General features: G+C 48.1%; 1 protein-coding gene across 5 annotated transcripts in view; it reads left to right on the top strand.

Moving 5' to 3' along the window:
• LOC106582316 (serine/threonine-protein phosphatase 6 regulatory ankyrin repeat subunit B) overlaps positions 1 to 25,047 on the top strand; it is an 80,506-nt gene that overhangs the window by 13,193 nt on the left and 42,266 nt on the right. For 3 of the 5 annotated variants that reach the window (XM_014165283.2, XM_014165284.2, XM_014165286.2), the window contains exons 5-9: positions 6,527 to 6,727; positions 7,408 to 7,495; positions 21,058 to 21,200; positions 24,539 to 24,751; positions 24,897 to 24,975. In XM_014165283.2, the coding sequence (XP_014020758.1) occupies positions 6,527 to 6,727; positions 7,408 to 7,495; positions 21,058 to 21,200; positions 24,539 to 24,751; positions 24,897 to 24,975 (724 nt within the window). Of the gene's footprint in view, positions 1 to 6,526; positions 6,728 to 7,407; positions 7,496 to 19,438; positions 19,599 to 20,081; positions 20,103 to 21,057; positions 21,201 to 24,538; positions 24,752 to 24,896; positions 24,976 to 25,047 lie in introns of those variants that run through there. The other 2 variants (XM_045704809.1, XM_014165288.2) reach the window with 2 other exon arrangements.

Here is a 25,047-nt window from a genome sequence, read left to right as displayed (position 1 = left end):
AGGAGCTGAGCGGAGAGGAGCTGAGCGGAGAGGAGAGTACACTTAGCTATAATCACCAGTCTGACCATCGTCCACCACTCTCTGCTCTGTGTGCCAGTCAGTTAGGAATGCATTAGCAGTAGCACACAGCATAGAAACCAGACCCATAACAGAGACATAGCAATCTGTCAACACAGCCAACACAATACCTTGTGTCAGTCCCCTGGATTCAATCTAGGATAGCTTAGGATCGACTCACTCACTAATGTGTGTGCCTGTGTATGAACTTTGAATATGTGCATCTCGGTATATGTCTATAAATGAATGCATATGTTTATTGAATGTCTCTAGTTGTTGAATATGTCCTTCTCTGTTGACAAAGGTATGTAAAGGTAACTGGCAAAAATAATGGAAACACCTGAGTAAATGACGGTTCTGGCAGCTCTGTTATTGTATGGGGTTCATTTTCCTGGAATGGAGGAGCTGGCGAGGAGCTGGCGAGGAGCTGGCTAGGAGAGCCCCAGGGGACATCGCGGGCTACATGCTTATGGTCTCCATGGAGGACGTACTGAATGGAAGACATTCATTTTCAATCCCCCTCTAGCTCAGACCGCTACCCCCACCTGCTTCAAGATGTCCACTATCATCCCCGTGCCCAAGAAAGGGAAAGTAACTAAACTGAATGACCACCGTCCCGTAGCACTCACCTCCGTCATGATGAAGTGCTTCGAGTCTAGTCACACACTCAACCCTCTCCAATTCACCTCCTCCCTCCCTGACACACTCAACCCTCTCCAATTCACCCCCTCCCTCCCTGACACACTCAACCCTCTCCAATTCACCTCCTCCCTCCCTGATACACTCAACCCTCTCCAATTCACCTCCTCCCTCCCCGACACACTCAACCCTCTCCAATTCACCTCCTCCCTCCCCGACACACTCAACCCTCTCCAATTCACCTCCTCCCTCCCTGACACACTCAACCCTTTCCAATTCACCTCCTTCTTCCCTGACACACTCAACCCTCTCCAATTCACCTCCTTCTTCCCTGACACACTCAACCCTCTCTAATTCACATCCTTCTTCCCTGACACACTCAAACCTCTCCAATTCACCTCCTTCTTCCCTGACACACACACTCCAATTCACCTCCTCTCTCCCTGACACACTCAACCCTCTCCAATTCACCTCCTCCCTCCCTGACACACTCAACTCTCTCCAATTTGCCTACCGCCCTGACAGATCCACAGATGACGCAATTGCCATTGCACTGCAAACTGCCCTCACCCACCTGGACAAGAGGAATGCATTTGTGACTATGCTGTTCATGGACTACAGCTCAACCTTCAATACCATAGTGCCCTCTCAGCTCACCACAAAGCTCACGGCCCTGGGACTGAGCCCCTCCCTATGCAGCTGGGTCGTGGACTTCCTGATGGACCGCCCCAGGTGGTGAAGTTAGGCAACGTTACCTCCTCGACACTGATTCTCAACAAGGGGGACCCAGAAGGGTGCATCCTCAGTCCCCTCCTGTACTCCCTGTATACCCATGACTGCGTGGCCTCACACAGTTCCAACTCCATTATCAAGTTTGCTGACGACACCACAGTAGTAGGTCAAATCAAATTGTATTGGTGTTTAGCAGATTTTATTGCGGGTGTAGCAAAATGCTTGTGCTTCTAGCTCCGACAGTGCAGTAATATCTAACAAGTAATATATAACAAATTACACAACATATACCCAATACATACAAATCTAAGTAGGAATGAATTAAGACTATATACATATGGACGAGCGATGTCAGAGCGGAATGGACTAAGATACAGTAGAATAGTATAGAAAACAGTATGAGATGAATAATGCCAGATATGTAAACATTAAGTGACTAAGATACAGTAGAATAGTATAGAATACAGTATATACATATGAGATGAGTAATGCCAGATATGTAAACATTAAGTGACTAAGATACAGTAGAATAGTATAGAATACAGTATATACATATGAGATGAATAATGCCAGATATGTAAACATTATTAAAGTGACTAGTGTTCCATTCCTTAAAGTAGCCAGTGATTTCTAGTCTATGCCTATAGGCAGCAGCCTCTCTGTGTTAGTGATGGCTGTTTAACAGTCTGATGGCCTTGAGATAGAAGCTGTTTTTCAGTCTCTCGGTCCCAGCTTTGATGCACCTGTACTGACAACATGGTAGATGTCCTTGATGATCTTTTTGGCCTTCCGGGTGTTGTAGGTGTCCTGTAGGGCGGGTAGTTTGCCCCCGGTAATTCGTTGGGCAGACCGTACCACCCTCTGGAGAGCCTTGTGGTTGTGGGCGGTGCAGTTGCCGTACCAGGCGGTGATACAGCCCAACATTGTGCACCTGTAAAAGTTTGTGAGGGTTTTAGGCTCCTGAGGTTGAAGAGGCTCTGTTGCACCTTCTTCACCACACTGTCTGTGTGGGTGGTCCATTTCAGTTTGTCAGTGATGTGTACACTAAGGAACTTGAAGCTTTCCACCTCCTCCACTGCGGTCCCGTCGATGTACAGTTGAAGTCGGAAGTTTACATACACTTAGGTTGGAGTCATTAAAACTCGTTTTTCAACGACTCCGCATATTTCTTGTTAACAAACTATAGTTTTGGCAAGTCGGTTAGGACATCTACTTTGTGCATGACACAAGTCATTTTTCCCCAAAAATGTAACAGAAAGATTATTTCACTTATAATTCACTGTATCATAATTCCAGTGGATCAGAAGTTTACATACACTAAGTGACTGTGCCTTTAAACAGCTTGGAAAATTCCATAAAATGATGTCATGGCTTTAGAAGCCACTGATAAGCTAATTTACATCATTTGAGTCAATTGGAGATGTACCTGTGGATGTATTTCAAGGCCTACCTTCAAACTCAGTGCCTTTGCTTGACATCATGGGAAAATTAAAAGAAATCAGCCAAGACCTCAGAAATAAAATTGTAGACCTCCACAAGTCTGGTTCATCCTTGGGAGCAATTTCCATACGCTTGAAGGTACCACGTTCATCTGTACAAACAATAGTACGCAAGTATAAACACCATGGGACCACGCAGCCGTCATACCGCTCAGGAAGGAGACTCATTCTGTCTCCTAGAGATGAACGTACTTTGGTGCAAAAAGTGCAAATCAATCCCAGAACAACAGCAAAGGGCCTTGTGAAGATGCTGGAGGAAACAGGCACAAAAGTATCTATATCCACAGTAAAACGAGTCCTATATCGACATAACCTGAAAGGCCGCTCAGCAAGGAGGAAGCCATTGCTCCAAAACCGGCATAAAAAAGCCAGACTATGGTTTATAACTGCACATGGGGACAAAGATTGTACTTTTTGGAGAATTGTCCTCTGGTCTGATGAAACAAAAATAGAACTGTTTGGCCATAATGACCATCGTTATGTTTGGAGGAGAAAGGGGGAGGCTTGCAAGCCGAGGAACACCATCCCAACCATGAAGCACGGGGGTGGCAGCATCATGTTGTGGGAGTGCTTTGCTTCAGGAGGGACTGGTGCACTTCACAAAATAGATGGCATCATGATATATTGAAGCAACATGTCAAGACATCAGTCAGGAAGTTAAAGCTTGGTCGCAAATGGGTATTCCAAAAGTGGCCATCACAAAGCCCTGACCTCAATCCTATAGAACATTTGTAGGTAGAACTGAAAAAGCGTGTGCGAGCAAGGATGCCTACAAACCTGACTCAGTTAGTTTCAATGTTGAGCTATAGTCAATAAACAGCATTCTTACATAAGTATTCCTCTTGTCCAGATGGGATAGGGCAGTGTGCAGAGTGATTTCGATTGCATCGTCTGTGGATCTATTGGGGCGGTAAGCAAAGTGAAGTGGGTTTAGGGTGTCAGGTAAGGTAGAGGTGATATGATCCTTAACAAGCCTCTCTCAAAGCACTTCATGATGACAGAAGTGAGTGCTACGGGGAGATAGTTATTTAGTTCTGTTACCTTTGCCTTCTTGGATACAGGAACAATGGTGGCCATCTTGATGCATGTGGGGACAGCAGACTGGGATAGGGAGAGATTGAATATGTCCATTAACACTCCAGCCTGCTGGTCTGCACATGGTCTGAGGATGCGGCTAGGGATGCCATCTGGGCTGGCAGCCTTGCGAGGGTTAACATGTTTAAATGTTTTACTCACATCGGCCACAGAGAAGGAGAACCCACAGTCCTTAGTAGCGGGCCGCGTCGGTGGCACTGTGTTATCCTCAAAGCGTGCAAAGAATGTGTTCAGCCTGTCCGGAAGCAAGACGTCGGTCTCGGCGACGTGACTGGTTTTCCTTTTGTAGTCCGTGATTTCCTGTACTCCCTGCCATATTGTTCTCGTGTCTGAGCCGTTGAGTTACGACTCCACGTTGTCTCCATACTGATGCTTAGCTCCTGTGATTGCCTTACGGAGTGAATAACTACACTGTTTATATTCTGCCATATTATCGTTGTTGGTCTGATTACCAACAACGACAAGACGGCCTACAGGGAGGAGGTAGGCACTCTGACGGCATGGTGCCCGGTAAACAACCCCTCCCGCAACGTCAGCAAAATAAAGGAGCTGATTGGGGACTTCAGGAGGAACCAGGCTGGGCGCTCCGGCATCCTAATCAACGTGGAGACGGTCAAAAACGTCAAGTTTATCGGCGTGCACATCTCCGAGAAGCTGAAATGGTCAAACCACACGGACACCATGGGGAAGAAGGCACGTCAGCGACTCTTCAACCTAAGGATGCTGAGGAAATTCGGCCTGTCCCAGAGGGCCTTCACAGTGTTCTATAGGAGTACCATCGAGAGCATACTGTCAGACTGCATCACAGCCTGATAAGACAACTCCACCGCTGCGGACCACAAGGTGCTAGAGAGGATGGTGTGCTCAGCCGAGCTCATCAATTGGGTGCACACTGCCTGCCCTCCAGAACACTTACAACACCAGGTGTCGCAAGAAGGCCAAGAAGATCATCAGGAACCTCAGGAAACCAGAGGTTGGCCTGTTCTCCCCGCTTCCTTCACTCAGATGCGGGCAGTACAGGAGCATCAGGGCGATAACTGGAAGACTGGCCAATAGCTTCTCCCCTCACACCATCAGGCTGCTGAATAGCCACTTGGCTATTTAGCGGTCATTTATCATTGCTACAGTTGTAAATGTTTATATATATTATTATAATTATGATTATTATAGTTATTATCATTATTGGTATTATTAATTATCTATTATTATTGTTAATGTTATTAGTATTGTTATTATTGTTATTAGTATTGTTATTATAATTATTGTTATTATTGTTATTATCATTATTATTTATTGTTATTAGTATTGTTATTACCATTATTATTAATAGTAGTATTGTTATTAGTATTGTTATTATTACTATTGTTATTACTATTATTATCGGTAGCAGTAGTAGTATTGTTATTAGTATTGCTATTATTAATGTTATTATTATTATGTATTATTGTTATTATTATTGTTATTATTAGTACTAGTAGCATTGTAGTAGTATTGTTATTATTGTTATTACTATTATTATTAGTAGTATTGTTATTACTGTTATTACTATTATTATTAGTATTGTTATTATTGCTATTACTATTATTATTATTATTAGTATTGTTATTAGTACTGTTTATTTTTATTACTATTATTATTATTAGTATTGTTATTCGTATTGTTATTATTAATGTTATTATTATTATTTATGTATTGTTATTATTAATGTTATTATTATTTATGTATTATTGTTATGATTTTATTATTATTATTGTTGTTACTATCCGTATTTTGAACAGCACTGTTGGATTCCGGAGCATAAGATTTTCACTGTACCCTGCAGTTACATCTGCATCCCTGTGCATGTGACTAATAAACTCAATCTAATCTAAAATCTAATGTAATCTACTTAACCCCTTAGAGGGCAAGGTAAAGGCCAATAAATTCATTCTGAGGGACCGTCAACCTATCGTGAATTATTTCTATCCTGATGGGAGTGGATGACAATCCCCGATCCACAGGGAACGAGTGGTCACTGAATGGTTGGATGAGCATGAAAACGGTGTAAACCATATGCCATGGATGTCTCAGTCACCAGATCTCAACCCAATTGAACACTTATGGGAGATTCTGGAGCAGCACCTGAGACAGAGTTTTCCACCACCATCAACAAAACCAAATGATGGAATTTCTCATGGAAGAATGGTGTTGCATCCCTCCAATAGAGTTCCAGACACTAGTGGAATCTATACCAAAGGTGCATTGAAACTGATCTGGTGGCTCGTGGCCCAGAGCCCTATTAAGACACTTTATGTTGATGTTTCCTTTATTTTGGCAGTTACCTGTACATTCATGAGTGTTTAGAGGCATTTCCTGTATACATGTTCTTCTGTCTATGCTGCTTACACACGTCTCCTACAGACACACACACACACACACACACACACACACACACACACACACACACACAGTCTCTACTCTCCTCACAAAGGTCGCCTGCGGTTCTAACCCACTCTGCTGTTCAGGAGGTGGTTCGTGTGCTGATCCGTCACTCTGCTGATGTGAACGCGCGGGATAAGAACTGGCAGACGCCGCTTCACGTTGCCGCGGCCAACAGGGCCCTGCGCTGCGCTGAGGTCATCATCCCGCTGCTGAGCAGCGTCAACGTGTCGGACCGCGGGGGGCGCACCGCCCTGCACCACGCCGCCCTCAACGGGCACACTGAGGTACTGTAGGCGGCGGGGTCACATCTCTTGTTCACATCTCTTGTTCACATCTCTTGTTCACATCTCTTGTTCACATCTCTTATTCACATCTCTTATTCACATATTTTATTCACATCTCTTATTTACATCCCTTATTCACATCTTTTATTTACATATTTTATTCACATCTCTTATTTACATCCCTTATTCACATCTTTTATTTACATATTTTATTCACATCTCTTATTTACGTCCGTACATATAGTCAGTTAACCCCAGGCCCAATTCAGGAAGTGAACTGAAATTCCAATTCCAAATTGGAAATGCAATTTACCCCAACCCTCACATGCTCATTCCCAAATAAACCCCTAGTGATACTATCACCTAGGCTCACTAGTGAGTGACAACCACTGTATTAAAATATTGTTGTGTCCAGAAAGCAAGCGTCATGATAGGTGGTAGAGGTAAAGTCGTACAGGCATATACTGGAATAATGGTTGTTTTTGCTTAAACACTAGTCAGATTGAGGTTGTATTTAGAATGCTTACATAAAGAGCCTCGCCCACGCTTGGCCCCTACGAGGGACGCACACACACACACACACACACACACACACACACACACCTGAGTCACCACAGGCTGCCTGCTGAGACTGACACACACCGCTCACGTACTCCCTCTCTTTCTCCCCTCTATTTCAGATGGTTAACCTGCTGCTGGCTAAGGGAGCCAACATCAATGCCTTCGATAAGAAAGATGGCCGCGTCCTGCACTGGGCGGCTTATATGGGTGAGACATGTAGACATTAAGAAAGATGGACGCGCCCTGCACTGGGTGACTTATATGGGTGAGATGTAGACATTAAGAAAGATGGCCACACCCTGCACTGGGTGACTTATATGGGTGAGATGTAGACATTAAGAAAGATGGCCGCGTCCTGCACTGGGTGACTTATATGGGTGAGATGTAGACATTAAGAAAGATGGCCACACCCTGCATTGGGTGACTTATATGGGTGAGATGTAGACATTAAGAAAGATGGCCGCGCCCTGCACTGGGTGACTTATATGGGTGAGATGTAGACATTAAGAAAGATGGCCACACCCTGCACTGGGTGACTTATATGGGTGAGATGTAGACATTAAGAAAGATGGCCGCGTCCTGCACTGGGTGACTTATATGGGTGAGATGTAGACATTAAGAAAGATGGCCACACCCTGCATTGGGTGACTTATATGGGTGAGATGTAGACATTAAGAAAGATGGCCGCGCCCTACACTGGGTGACTTATATGGGCGAGATGTAGACATTAAGAAAGATGGCCGCGCCCTGCACTGGGTGACTTATATGGGTGAGATGTAGACATTAAGAAAGATGGCCGCGTCCTGCACTGCGCGGCTTATATGGTTGAGATGTAGACATTAAGAAAGATGGCCGCGCCCTGCACTGGGTGACTTATATGGGTGAGATGTAGACATTAAGAAAGATGGCCGCGCCCTGCACTGGGTGACTTATATGGGTGAGATGTAGACATTAAGAAAGATGGCCGCGCCCTGCACTGGGTGACTTATATGGGTGAGATGTAGACATTAAGAAAGATGGCCGCGTCCTGCACTGGGCGACTTATATGGGTGAGATGTAGACATTAAGAAAGATGGCCGCGCCCTGCACTGGGTGACTTATATGGGTGAGATGTAGACATTAAGAAAGATGGCCGCGCCCTACACTGGGTGACTTATATGGGTGAGATGTAGACATTAAGAAGGATGGCCGCGCCCTGCACTGGGCGGCTTATATGGTTGAGATGTAGACATTAAGAAAGATGGCCGCGAACTGCACTGGGTGACTTATATGGGTGAGATGTAGACATTAAGAAAGATGGCCGCGAACTGCACTGGGTGACTTATATGGGTGAGATGTAGACATTAAGAAAGATGGCCGCGTCCTGCACTGCGCGGCTTATATGGTTGAGATGTAGACATTAAGAAAGATGGCCGCGCCCTGCACTGGGTGACTTATATGGGTGAGATGTAGACATTAAGAAAGATGGCCGCGCCCTACACTGGGTGACTTATATGGGCGAGATGTAGACATTAAGAAAGATGGCCGCGCCCTGCACTGGGTGACTTATATGGGTGAGATGTAGACATTAAGAAAGATGGCCGCGCCCTGCACTGGGTGACTTATATGGTTGAGATGTAGACATTAAGAAAGATGGCCGCGCCCTGCACTGGGTGACTTATATGGGTGAGATGTAGACATTAAGAAAGATGGCCGCGCCCTGCACTGGGTGACTTATATGGGTGAGATGTAGACATTAAGAAAGATGGCCGCGCCCTACACTGGGTGACTTATATGGGTGAGATGTAGACATTAAGAAGGATGGCCGCGTCCTGCACTGGGCGGCTTATATGGGTGAGATGTAGACATTAAGAAAGATGGCCGCGCCCTGCACTGGGTGGCTTATGTGGGTGAGATGTAGACATTAAGAAAGATGGCCGCGCCCTGCACTGGGCGGCTTATATGGGTGAGATGTAGACATTAAGAAAGATGGCCGCGCCCTGCACTGGGCGACTTATATGGGTGAGATGTAGACATTAAGAAAGATGGCCGCGCCCTGCACTGGGTGACTTATATGGGTGAGATGTAGACATTAAGAAAGATGGCCGCGTCCTGCACTGGGCGACTTATATGGGTGAGATGTAGACATTAAGAAAGATGGCCGCGCCCTGCACTGGGTGACATATGGGTGAGATGTAGACATTAAGAAAGATGGCCACGCCCTGCACTGGGTGACTTATATGGGTGAGATGTAGACATTAAGAAAGATGGACGCGCCCTGCACTGGGTGACTTATATGGGTGAGATGTAGACATTAAGAAAGATGGCCGCGCCCTGCACTGGGTGACTTATATGGGTGAGATGTAGACATTAAGAAAGATGGCCGCGCCATACACTGGGTGACTTATATGGGTGAGATGTAGACATTAAGAAAGATGGCCGCGCCCTGCACTGGGTGACTTATATGGGTGAGATGTAGACATTAAGAAAGATGGCCGCGCCCTGCACTGGGTGACTTATATGGGTGAGATGTAGACATTAAGAAAGATGGCCGCGTCCTGCACTGGGCGACTTATATGGGTGAGATGTAGACATTAAGAAAGATGGCCGCGCCCTGCACTGGGTGACTTATATGGGTGAGATGTAGACATTAAGAAAGATGGCCGCGCCCTACACTGGGTGACTTATATGGGTGAGATGTAGACATTAAGAAAGATGGCCGCGCCCTGCTCTGGGTGACTTATATGGGTGAGATGTTGACATTAAGAAAGATGGCCGTGCCCGGCACTGGGTGACTTATATGGTTGAGATGTAGACATTAAGAAAGATGGCCGCGCCCTGCCCTGGGTGACTTATATGGGTGAGATGTAGACATTAAGAATGATGGCCGTGTCCTGCACTGCGCGGCTTATATGGTTGAGATGTAGACATGAAGAAAGATGGCCGCGCCCTGCACTGGGTGACTTATATGGGTGAGATGTAGACATTAAGAAAGATGGCCGCGTCCTGCACTGGGCGACTTATATGGTTGAGATGTAGACATTAAGAAAGATGGCCGCGCCCTGCAATGGGTGACATATGGGTGAGATGTAGACATTAAGAAAGATGGCCGCGCCCTGCACTGGGTGACTTATATGGGTGAGATGTAGACATTAAGAAAGATGGCCGCGTCCTGCACTGGGAGGCTTATATGGGTGAGATGTAGACATTAAGAAAGATGGCCGCGCCCTGCACTGGGTGACATATGGGTGAGATGTAGACATTAAGAAAGATGGCCGCGCCCTGCACTGGGTGATTTATATGGGTGAGATGTAGACATTAAGAAAGATGGCCGCGTCCTGCACTGGGTGGCTTATATGGGTGAGATGTAGACATTAAGAAAGATGGCCGCGCCCTGCACTGGGTGACTTATATGGGTGAGATGTAGACATTAAGAAAGGTGGCCGCGCCCTGCACTGGGCGACTTATATGGGTGAGATGTAGACATTAAGAAAGATGGCCGCGCCCTGCACTGGGCGACTTATATGGGTGAGATGTAGACATTAAGAAAGGTGGCCGCGCCCTGCACTGGGCGAATTATATGGGTGAGATGTAGACATTAAGAAAGGTGGCCGCGCCCTGCACTGGGTGAATTATATGGGTGAGATGTAGACATTAAGAAAGATGGCCGCGCCCTGCACTGGGTGACTTATATGGGTGAGATGTAGACATTAAGAAAGATGGCCACGCCCTGCACTGGGTGACTTATATGGGTGAGATGTAGACATTAAGAAAGATGGACGCGCCCTGCACTGGGTGACTTATATGGGTGAGATGTAGACATTAAGAAAGTTGGCCGCGCCCTGCACTGGGTGACTTATATGGGTGAGATGTAGACATTAAGAAAGTTGGCCGCGCCCTGCACTGGGTGACTTATATGGGTGAGATGTAGACATTAAGAAAGATGGCCGCGCCCTACACTGGGTGACTTATATGGGTGAGATGTAGACATTAAGAAAGATGGCCGAGCCCTGCACTGGGCGGCTTATATGGTTGAGATGTAGACATTAAGAAAGATGGCCGCGCCCTGCACTGGGCGGCTTATATGGTTGAGATGTAGACATTAAGAAAGATGGCCGCGCCCTGCACTGGGCTAATTATATGGGTGAGATGTAGACATTAAGAAAGATGGCTGCGCCCTGCACTTGATGACTGATATGGGTTAGATGTAGACATTAAGAAAGATGGCCACACCCTGCACTGGGTGACTTATATGGGTGAGATGTAGACATTAAGAAATATGGCCGCGCCCTGCACTGGGTGACTTATATGGGTGAGATGTAGACATTAAGAAATATGGCCGCGCCCTGCACTGGGTGACTTATATGGGTGAGATGTAGACATTAAGAAAGATGGCCGCTCCCTGCACTGGGTGACTTATATGGGTGAGACATGTAGACATTAAGAAAGATGGCCGCGTCCTGCACTGGGTGACTTATATGGGTGAGAGGTAGACATTAAGAAAGATGGCCACACCCTGCACTGGGTGACTTATATGGGTGAGATGTAGACATTAAGGAAGATGGCCGCGTCCTGCACTGGGTGACTTATATGGGTGAGATGTAGACATTAAGAAAGATGGCCGCGCCCTGCACTGGGTGACTTATATGGGTGAGATGTAGACATTAAGAAAGATGGCCGCTCCCTGCACTGGGTGACTTATATGTGTGAGATGTAGACATTAAGAAAGATGGCCGCGCCCTGCACTGGGTGACTTATATGTGTGAGATGTAGACATTAAGAAAAATGGCCGCGTCCTGCACTGGGTGACTTATATGGGTGAGACATGTAGACATTAAGAAAGATGGCCACACCCTGCACTGGGTGACTTATATGGGTGAGATGTAGACATTAAGAAAGATTGCCGCGCCCTGCACTGGGCGACTTATATGGGTGAGATGTAGACATTAAGAAAGATGGCCGCGTCCTGCACTGGGTGACTTATATGGGTGAGATGTAGACATTAAGAAAGATGGCCGCGTCCTGCACTGGGCGGCTTATATGGTTGAGATGTAGACATTAAGAAAGATGGCCGCGCCCTGCACTGGGTGACTTATATGGGTGAGATGTAGACATTAAGAAAGATGGCCGCGCCCTGCACTGGGTGACTTATATGGTTGAGATGTAGACATTAAGAAAGATGGCCGCGCCCTGCACTGGGTGACTTATATGGGTGAGATGTAGACATTAAGAAAAATGGCCGCGTCCTGCACTGGGTGACTTATATGGGTGAGACATGTAGACATTAAGAAAGATGGCCACGCCCTGCACTGGGTGACTTATATGGGTGAGATGTAGACATTAAGAAAGATGGCCGAGCCCTGCACTGGGCGACTTATATGGGTGAGATGTAGACATTAAGAAAGATGGCCGCGCCCTGCACTGGGTGACTTATATGGGTGAGATGTAGACATTAAGAAAAATGGCCGCGTCCTGCACTGGGTGACTTATATGGGTGAGACATGTAGACATTAAGAAAGATGGCCACACCCTGCACTGGGTGACTTATATGGGTGAGATGTAGACATTAAGAAAGATGGCCGAGCCCTGCACTGGGCGACTTATATGGGTGAGATGTAGACATTAAGAAAGATGGCCGCGCCCTGCACTGGGCGACTTATATGGGTGAGATGTAGACATTAAGAAAGATGGCTGCGTCCTGTACTGGGTGACTTATATGGCTGAGATGTAGACATCAAGAAAGATAGCCGCGCCCTGCACTGGGCGACTTATATGGGTGAGATGTAGACATTAAGAAAGATGGCCACACCCTGCACTGGGTGACTTATATGGGTGAGATGTAGACATTAAGAAAGATGGCCGTGCCCTGCACTGGGTGACTTATATGGGTGAGATGTAGACATTAAGAAAGATGGCCACACCCTGCACTGGGTGACTTATATGGGTGAGATGTAGACATTAAGAAAGATGGCCGCGCCCTGCACTGGGTGACTTATATGGGTGAGATGTAGACATTAAGAAAGATGGCCGCGCCCTGCACTGGGTGACTTATATGGGTGAGATGTAGACATTAAGAAAGATGGCCGCGCCCTGCACTGGGTGACTTATATGGGTGAGATGTAGACATTAAGAAAGATGGCCACACCCTGCACTGGGTGACTTATATGGGTGAGATGTAGACATTAAGAAAGATGGCCGCGCCCTGCACTGGGTGACTTATATGGGTGAGATGTAGACATTAAGAAAGATGGCCGCGTCCTGCACTGGGCGGCTTATATGGTTGAGATGTAGACATTAAGAAAGATGGCCGCGCCCTGCACTGGGTGACTTATATGGGTGAGATGTAGACATTAAGAAAGATGGCCGCGTCCTGCACTGGGTGGCTTATATGGGTGAGATGTAGACATTAAGAAAGATGGCCGCGCCCTGCACTGGGCGACTTATATGGGTGAGATGTAGACATTAAGAAAGATGGCCGCGCCCTGCACTGGGCGACTTATATGGGTGAGATGTAGCCATTAAGAAAGATGGCCGCGCCCTGCACTGGGCGACTTATATGGGTGAGATGTAGACATTAAGAAAGATGGCCGCGTCCTGCACTGGGTGACTTATATGGGTGAGATGTAGACATTAAGAAAGCTGGCCGCGTCCTGCACTGGGCGACTTATATGGGTGAGATGTAGACATTAAGAAAGATGGCCGCGCCCTGCACTGGGCGACTTATATGGGTGAGATGTAGACATTAAGAAAGATGGCCGCGCCCTACACTGGGCGACTTATATGGGTGAGATGTAGACATTAAGAAAGATGGCCGCGTCCTGCACTGGGTGACTTATATGGTTGAGATGTAGACATTAAGAAAGATGGCCGCGTCCTGCACTGGGTGACTTATATGGTTGAGATGTAGACATTAAGAAAGATGGCCGCGTCCTGCACTGGGTGACTTATATGGGTGAGATGTAGACATTAAGAAAGATGGACGCGCCCTGCACTGGGTGACTTATATGGGTGAGATGTAGACATTAAGAAAGATGGCCGCGTCCTGCACTGGGTGACTTATATGGGTGAGATGTAGACATTAAGAAAGATGGCCACACCCTGCACTGGAGGACTTATATGGGTGAGATGTAGACATTAAGAAAGATGGCCGTGCCCTGCACTGGGTGACTTATATGGGTGAGATGTAGACATTAAGAAAGATGGCCACACCCTGCACTGGGTGACTTATATGGGTGAGATGTAGACATTAAGAAAGATGGCCGCGCCCTGCACTGGGTGACTTATATGGGTGAGATGTAGACATTAAGAAAGATGGCCGCGCCCTGCACTGGGTGACTTATATGGGTGAGATGTAGACATTAAGAAAGATGGCCACACCCTGCACTGGGTGACTTATATGGGTGAGATGTAGACATTAAGAAAGATGGCCGCGCCCTGCACTGGGCGACTTATATGGGTGAGATGTAGACATTAAGAAAGATTGCCGCGTCCTGCACTGGGCGGCTTATATGGTTGAGATGTAGACATTAAGAAAGATGGCCGCGTCCTGCACTGGGCGGCTTATATGGGTGAGATGTAGCCATTAAGAAAGATTGCCGCGTCCTGCCCTGGGCGGCTTATATGGGTGAGATGTAGACATTAAGAAAGATGGCCGCGTCCTGCACTGGGCGGCTTATATGGTTGAGATGTAGACATGAAGAAAGATGGCCGCGCCCTGCACTGGGTGACTTATATGGGTGAGATGTAGACATTAAGAAAGATGGCCGCGTCCTGCACTGGGCGACTTATATGGGTGAGATGTAGACATTAAGAAAGATGGCCGCGCCCTGCAATGGGTGACTATATGGGTGAGATGTAGACATTAAGAAAGATGGCCGCGCCCTGCACTGGGCGACTTATATGGGTGAGATGTAGCCATTAAGAAAGATGGCCGCGTCCTGCACTGGGTGGCTTATATGGGTGAGATGTAGACATTAAGAATGATGGCCGCGCCCTGCACTGGGTGACATATGGGTGAGATGTAGACATGAAGAAAGATGGCCGCGCCCTGCACTGGGTGATTTATATGGGTGAGATGTAGACATTAAGAAAGATGGCCGCGTCCTGCACTGGGTGGCTTATATGGGTGAGATGTAGACATTAAGAAAGATGGCCGCGCCCTGCAATGGGTGACATATGGGTGAGATGTAGACATTAAGAAAGATGGCCGCGCCCTGCACTGGGTGACTTATATGGGTGAGATGTAGACATTAAGAAAGATGGCCGCGTCCTGCACTGGGAGGCTTATATGGGTGAGATGTAGACATTAAGAAAGGTGGCCGCGCCCTGCACTGGGCGAATTATATGGGTGAGATGTAGACATTAAGAAAGGTGGCCGCGCCCTGCACTGGGTGAATTATATGGGTGAGATGTAGACATTAAGAAAGATGGCCGCGCCCTGCACTGGGTGACTTATATGGGTGAGATGTAGACATTAAGAAAGATGGCCACGCCCTGCACTGGGTGACTTATATGGGTGAGATGTAGACATTAAGAAAGATGGACGCGCCCTGCACTGGGTGACTTATATGGGTGAGATGTAGACATTAAGAAAGTTGGCCGCGCCCTGCACTGGGTGACTTATATGGGTGAGATGTAGACATTAAGAAAGTTGGCCGCGCCCTGCACTGGGTGACTTATATGGGTGAGATGTAGACATTAAGAAAGATGGCCGCGCCCTACACTGGGTGACTTATATGGATGAGATGTAGACATTAAGAAAGATGGCCGAGCCCTGCACTGGGCGGCTTATATGGTTGAGATGTAGACATTAAGAAAGATGGCCGCGCCCTGCACTGGGCGGCTTATATGGTTGAGATGTAGACATTAAGAAAGATGGCCGCGCCCTGCACTGGGCTAATTATATGGGTGAGATGTAGACATTAAGAAAGATGGCTGCGCCCTGCACTTGATGACTGATATGGGTTAGATGTAGACATTAAGAAAGATGGCCACACCCTGCACTGGGTGACTTATATGGGTGAGATGTAGACATTAAGAAATATGGCCGCGCCCTGCACTGGGTGACTTATATGGGTGAGATGTAGACATTAAGAAATATGGCCGCGCCCTGCACTGGGTGACTTATATGGGTGAGATGTAGACATTAAGAAAGATGGCCGCTCCCTGCACTGGGTGACTTATATGGGTGAGACATGTAGACATTAAGAAAGATGGCCGCGTCCTGCACTGGGTGACTTATATGGGTGAGAGGTAGACATTAAGAAAGATGGCCACACCCTGCACTGGGTGACTTATATGGGTGAGATGTAGACATTAAGGAAGATGGCCGCGTCCTGCACTGGGTGACTTATATGGGTGAGATGTAGACATTAAGAAAGATGGCCGCGCCCTGCACTGGGTGACTTATATGGGTGAGATGTAGACATTAAGAAAGATGGCCGCTCCCTGCACTGGGTGACTTATATGTGTGAGATGTAGACATTAAGAAAGATGGCCGCGCCCTGCACTGGGTGACTTATATGTGTGAGATGTAGACATTAAGAAAAATGGCCGCGTCCTGCACTGGGTGACTTATATGGGTGAGACATGTAGACATTAAGAAAGATGGCCACACCCTGCACTGGGTGACTTATATGGGTGAGATGTAGACATTAAGAAAGATTGCCGCGCCCTGCACTGGGCGACTTATATGGGTGAGATGTAGACATTAAGAAAGATGGCCGCGTCCTGCACTGGGTGACTTATATGGGTGAGATGTAGACATTAAGAAAGATGGCCGCGTCCTGCACTGGGCGGCTTATATGGTTGAGATGTAGACATTAAGAAAGATGGCCGCGCCCTGCACTGGGTGACTTATATGGGTGAGATGTAGACATTAAGAAAGATGGCCGCGCCCTGCACTGGGTGACTTATATGGGTGAGATGTAGACATTAAGAAAAATGGCCGCGTCCTGCACTGGGTGACTTATATGGGTGAGACATGTAGACATTAAGAAAGATGGCCACGCCCTGCACTGGGTGACTTATATGGGTGAGATGTAGACATTAAGAAAGATGGCCGAGCCCTGCACTGGGCGACTTATATGGGTGAGATGTAGACATTAAGAAAGATGGCCGCGCCCTGCACTGGGTGACTTATATGGGTGAGATGTAGACATTAAGAAAAATGGCCGCGTCCTGCACTGGGTGACTTATATGGGTGAGACATGTAGACATTAAGAAAGATGGCCACACCCTGCACTGGGTGACTTATATGGGTGAGATGTAGACATTAAGAAAGATGGCCGAGCCCTGCACTGGGCGACTTATATGGGTGAGATGTAGACATTAAGAAAGATGGCCGCGCCCTGCACTGGGCGACTTATATGGGTGAGATGTAGACATTAAGAAAGATGGCTGCGTCCTGTACTGGGTGACTTATATGGCTGAGATGTAGACATCAAGAAAGATAGCCGCGCCCTGCACTGGGCGACTTATATGGGTGAGATGTAGACATTAAGAAAGATGGCCACACCCTGCACTGGGTGACTTATATGGGTGAGATGTAGACATTAAGAAAGATGGCCGTGCCCTGCACTGGGTGACTTATATGGGTGAGATGTAGACATTAAGAAAGATGGCCACACCCTGCACTGGGTGACTTATATGGGTGAGATGTAGACATTAAGAAAGATGGCCGCGCCCTGCACTGGGTGACTTATATGGGTGAGATGTAGACATTAAGAAAGATGGCCGCGCCCTGCACTGGGTGACTTATATGGGTGAGATGTAGACATTAAGAAAGATGGCCGCGCCCTGCACTGGGTGACTTATATGGGTGAGATGTAGACATTAAGAAAGATGGCCACACCCTGCACTGGGTGACTTATATGGGTGAGATGTAGACATTAAGAAAGATGGCCGCGCCCTGCACTGGGTGACTTATATGGGTGAGATGTAGACATTAAGAAAGATGGCCGCGTCCTGCACTGGGCGGCTTATATGGTTGAGATGTAGACATTAAGAAAGATGGCCGCGCCCTGCACTGGGTGACTTATATGGGTGAGATGTAGACATTAAGAAAGATGGCCGCGTCCTGCACTGGGTGGCTTATATGGGTGAGATGTAGACATTAAGAAAGATGGCCGCGCCCTGCACTGGGCGACTTATATGGGTGAGATGTAGACATTAAGAAAGATGGCCGCGCCCTGCACTGGGCGACTTATATGGGTGAGATGTAGCCATTAAGAAAGATGGCCGCGCCCTGCACTGGGCGACTTATATGGGTGAGATGTAGACATTAAGAAAGATGGCCGCGTCCTGCACTGGGTGACTTATATGGGTGAGATGTAGACATTAAGAAAGCTGGCCGCGTCCTGCACTGGGCGACTTATATGGGTGAGATGTAGACATTAAGAAAGATGGCCGCGCCCTGCACTGGGCGACTTATATGGGTGAGATGTAGACATTAAGAAAGATGGCCGCGCCCTACACTGGGCGACTTATATGGGTGAGATGTAGACATTAAGAAAGATGGCCGCGTCCTGCACTGGGTGACTTATATGGTTGAGATGTAGACATTAAGAAAGATGGCCGCGTCCTGCACTGGGTGACTTATATGGTTGAGATGTAGACATTAAGAAAGATGGCCGCGTCCTGCACTGGGTGACTTATATGGGTGAGATGTAGACATTAAGAAAGATGGACGCGCCCTGCACTGGGTGACTTATATGGGTGAGATGTAGACATTAAGAAAGATGGCCGCGTCCTGCACTGGGTGACTTATATGGGTGAGATGTAGACATTAAGAAAGATGGCCGTGCCCTGCACTGGGTGACTTATATGGGTGAGATGTAGACATTAAGAAAGATGGCCACACCCTGCACTGGAGGACTTATATGGGTGAGATGTAGACATTAAGAAAGATGGCCGTGCCCTGCACTGGGTGACTTATATGGGTGAGATGTAGACATTAAGAAAGATGGCCACACCCTGCACTGGGTGACTTATATGGGTGAGATGTAGACATTAAGAAAGATGGCCGCGCCCTGCACTGGGTGACTTATATGGGTGAGATGTAGACATTAAGAAAGATGGCCGCGCCCTGCACTGGGTGACTTATATGGGTGAGATGTAGACATTAAGAAAGATGGCCACACCCTGCACTGGGTGACTTATATGGGTGAGATGTAGACATTAAGAAAGATGGCCGCGCCCTGCACTGGGTGACTTATATGGGTGAGATGTAGACATTAAGAAAGATTGCCGCGTCCTGCACTGGGCGGCTTATATGGTTGAGATGTAGACATTAAGAAAGATGGCCGCGTCCTGCACTGGGCGGCTTATATGGTTGAGATGTAGACATTAAGAAAGATGGCCGCGTCCTGCACTGGGTGACTTATATGGGTGAGATGTTGACATTAAGAAAGATGGCCGCGCCCTACACTGGGTGACTTATATGGGTGAGATGTAGACATTAAGAAAGATGGCCGCGTCCTGCACTGGGCGACTTATATGGGTGAGATGTAGACATTAAGAAAGATGGCCGCGCCCTGCACTGGGCGACTTATATGGGTGAGATGTAGCCATTAAGAAAGATGGCCGCGCCCTGCACTGGGTGACTTATATGGGTGAGATGTAGACATTAAGAAAGATGGCCGCGTCCTGCACTGGGCGACTTATATGGGTGAGATGTAGCCATTAAGAAAGATGGCCGCGCCCTGCACTGGGTGACTTATATGGGTGTGATGTAGACATTAAGAAAGATGGCCGCGTCCTGCACTGGGTGACTTATATGGGTGAGATGTAGACATTAAGAAAGATGGCCGCGCCCTGCACTGGGCGGCTTATATGGGTGAGATGTAGACATTAAGAAAGATGGACGCGCCCTGCACTGGGTGACTTATATGGGTGAGATGTAGACATTAAGAAAGATGGCCGCGCCCTACACTGGGTGACTTATATGGGTGAGATGTAGACATTAAGAAAGATGGCCGCGCCCTACACTGGGTGACTTATATGGTTGAGATGTAGACATTAAGAAAGATGGCTGCGCCCTACACTGGGTGACTTATATGGGTGAGATGTAGACATTAAGAAAGATGGCCGCGCCCTGCACTGGTCGGCTTATATGGGTGAGATGTAGACATTAAGAAAGATGGCCGCGCCCTGCACTGGGTGACTTATATGGTTGAGATGTAGACATTAAGAAAGATGGCCGCGTCCTGCACTGGGTGACTTATATGGTTGAGATGTAGACATTAAGAAAGATGGCCGCGTCCTGCACTGGGTGACTTATATGGGTGAGATGTAGACATTAAGAAAGATGGACGCGCCCTGCACTGGGTGACTTATATGGGTGAGATGTAGACATTAAGAAAGATGGACGCGTCCTGCACTGGGTGACTTATATGGGTGAGATGTAGACATTAAGAAAGATGGCCGAGCCCTGCACTGGGTGACTTATATGGGTGAGATGTAGACATTAAGAAAGATGGCCGCGCCCTGCACTGGGTGACTTATATGGGTGAGATGTAGACATTATATAGTGTCTGTGACAAGTCTGCCTCAGGCATTCATATCATTATTTCCATTTCACGAAAGAAAATGTTTTCAGAAATCACTGAGTCACCTACTAGTCAGTGAACTGAGTCAAACAACATTCGTTGCTTTCTTCTGGGATTACTCTTCATTACTCGTATTGCTGAACATTTAATAGAAACATTATGGTTTTCAACGGTTACTTTCTTGTAAGATAACTTGAATTATTCTACAGTGAGTTTGATGATGCTCTGGTGCGCCCCCTGCAGGACATCTGGATGTAGTCTGTCTGCTTGTCAGCCAGGGGGCAGAGGTCAGCTGTAAGGACAAGCGAGGTTACACCCCCCTACACACAGCCGCTTCTAACGGTCAGATCGCTGTGGTCAAACACCTGCTCAACCTGGCTGTGGAGGTACGGAGACACACGCGCGCACACACACACACACACACACACACACACACACACACACGCACAGAGACACACACACTGAGAGACACACACACTGAGAGACACACACACACACGGAGAGACACACACACACGGAGAGACACACACACTAAGAGACACACACACACGGAGAGAGACACACACACGGAGAGAGACACACACACGGAGAGAGACACACACACGGAGAGAGACACACACATGGAGAGAGACACACACACGGAGAGAGACACAAACACACGGAGAGAGACACACACACAGAGAGAGACACACACAGAGAGAGACACACACACGGAGAGACACACACACGGAGAGAGACACATGGAGAGAGACACATGGAGAGAGACACATGGAGAGAGACATGGAGAGAGACACACACACGGAGAGAGACACACACACACACAGAGAGACACACACACGGAGAGAGACACACACACGGAGAGAGACACACACACGGAGAGAGACACAAACACACGGAGAGAGACACACACACAGAGAGAGACACACACAGAGAGAGACACACACACGGAGAGACACACACACGGAGAGAGACACACACACACGGAGAGACACACACACACGGAGAGACACACACACTAAGAGACACACACACACGGAGAGAGACACACACACGGAGAGAGACACACACACAGAGAGACACACACACGGAGAGAGACACACACACAGAGAGACACACACACGGAGAGAGACACACACACACAGAGAGACACACACACGGAGAGACACACACACACGGAGAGACACACACACTAAGAGACACACACACACGGAGAGAGACACACACACGGAGAGAGACACACACACAGAGAGACACACACACGGAGAGAGACACACACACACAGAGAGAGACACACACAGAGAGACACACACACGGAGAGACACACACAGAGAGAGACACACACACGGAGAGAGACACACACACACAGAGAGAGACACACACACAGAGAGAGACACACACAGAGAGAGACACACACGGAGAGAGACACACACACGGAGAGAGACGCACACACACGGAGAGAGACACACACACGGAGAGAGACACACACACGGAGAGAGACACACACACGGAGAGAGACACACACACGGGGAGAGACACACACACGGAGAGAGACACATGGAGAGAGACACATGGAGAGAGACACATGGAGAGAGACACATGGAGAGAGACACACACACGGAGAGAGACGCACACACACACAGAGAGACACACACACGGAGAGAGACGCACACAGAGAGAGACACACACACGGAGAGACACACACGGAGAGAGACACACACACACAGAGAGACACACACACAGAGAGAGACACACACGGAGAGAGACACACACACAGAGAGACACACACACAGAGAGAGACACACACGGAGAGAGACACACACACAGAGAGACACACACACAGAGAGAGACACACACACGGAGAGAGACACACACACGGAGAGACACACACAGAGAGAGACACACACAGAGAGAGACACACACACAGAGAGAGACACACACACGGAGAGAGACGCACACGGAGAGAGACACACACACGGAGAGAGACGCACACACGGAGAGAGACACACAGAGAGAGACACACACACAGAGAGACACACACACAGAGAGAGACACACACGGAGAGAGACACACACACGGAGAGACACACACACAGAGAGACACACACAGAGAGAGACACACACACAGAGAGACACACACACAGAGAGAGACACACACGGAGAGAGACACACACACGGAGAGACACACACACACGGAGAGAGACGCACACGGAGAGAGACACACACACAGAGAGACACACACACGGAGAGAGACACACACACGGAGAGAGACACACACACGGAGAGAGACACACACACAGAGAGACACACACAGAGAGAGACACACACACAGAGAGACACACACACGAGAGAGAGACACACACGGAGAGAGACACACACACGGAGAGACACACACACACGGAGAGAGACGCACACGGAGAGAGACACACACACAGAGAGACACACACACAGAGAGAGACACACACGGAGAGAGACACACACACAGAGAGACACACACACAGAGAGAGACACACACGGAGAGAGACACACACACAGAGAGACACACACACAGAGAGAGACACACACGGAGAGAGACACACACACAGAGAGACACACACACAGAGAGAGACACACACGGAGAGAGACACACACACGGAGAGACACACACGGAGAGAGACACACACACGGAGAGAGACACACACACAGAGAGACACACACAGAGAGAGACACACACACAGAGAGACACACACACAGAGAGAGACACACACGGAGAGAGACACACACACGGAGAGACACACACACACGGAGAGAGACACACACGGAGAGAGACACACACACGGAGAGACACACACAGAGAGAGACACACACACAGAGAGACACACACACAGAGAGAGACACACACGGAGAGAGACACACACACAGAGAGAGACACACACGGAGAGAGACGCACACGGAGAGAGACACACACACGGAGAGAGACGCACACACGGAGAGAGACACACACACGGAGAGAGACACATGGAGAGAGACATGGAGAGAGACACACATGGAGAGAGAGAGACACATGGAGAGAGAGAGACACATGGAGAGAGAGAGACACATGGAGAGAGAGACACATGGAGAGAGAGAGACACACATGGAGAGAGAGAGACACACGGAGAGAGAGAGACACACGGAGAGAGAGAGACACACATGGAGAGAGAGAGACACACGGAGAGAGAGAGACACACGGAGAGAGAGAGACACACGGAGAGAGAGAGACACACATGGAGAGAGAGAGACACACGGAGAGAGAGAGACACACATGGAGAGAGACACACATGGAGAGAGAGAGACACACATGGAGAGAGAGAGACACATGGAGAGAGACACACATGGAGAGAGAGAGACACATGGAGAGAGAGAGACACATGGAGAGAGAGAGACATATGGAGAGAGAGAGACACATGGAGAGAGAGAGGCACACATGGAGAGAGAGAGAGACACATGGAGAGAGACACACATGGAGAGAGAGAGACACATGGAGAGAGAGAGACATATGGAGAGAGAGAGACACATGGAGAGAGAGAGACACACATGGAGAGAGAGAGACACATGGAGAGAGAGAGACACACATGGAGAGAGAGAGACACACACGGAGAGAGAGAGACACATGGAGAGAGAGACACATAGAGAGACACACAGATGGAGACACACACATTTAAATAGTGTCTAGAATGATGATGACTTGTTCTCCTCTGTGACTGCAGATAGATGAGGCCAATGCGTTTGGTAACACTGCTCTGCACTTGGCCTGTTTCAACGGTCAGGATGCTGTGGTCAGTGAACTGATAGACTACGGGGCTAACGTCAGCCAGCCCAACAACAAGGGTTTCACCCCCCTACACTTCGCTGCAGCCTCCACCCACGGAGCTCTCTGTCTAGAGTTCCTGGTCAACAACGGGGCTGACGTCAACGTCCAGGTGAGGGGAGTGCCTAAGAGTGGTGAGAGAATGAATGGTCTCACTGAGTTTCTCTGGATCACTGTTTCTGTATTAGACTGTCCATTCTAGAATTCAGCCTGCTGGTCTATGTCACTCCCATCTTTGTTCTGTCTTTCTCTCTCAGAGTCGGGATGGGAAGAGCCCCCTCCACATGACAGCGGTCCACGGCCGCTTCACTCGCTCCCAGACACTCATCCAGAATGGTAAGACCTGTGTGTGTGTACAGTGTGTACAGTGTGTGTGTGTGTGTACAGTATGTGTGTGAGTCTGAGTTC

Source organism: Salmo salar, chromosome ssa21 (genome assembly GCF_905237065.1).
Source record: "Salmo salar chromosome ssa21, Ssal_v3.1, whole genome shotgun sequence".
In the NCBI taxonomy this organism is placed as follows: Eukaryota; Metazoa; Chordata; class Actinopteri; order Salmoniformes; family Salmonidae; genus Salmo; species Salmo salar.
This window is presented reverse-complemented; position numbering and strand designations above follow the sequence as displayed.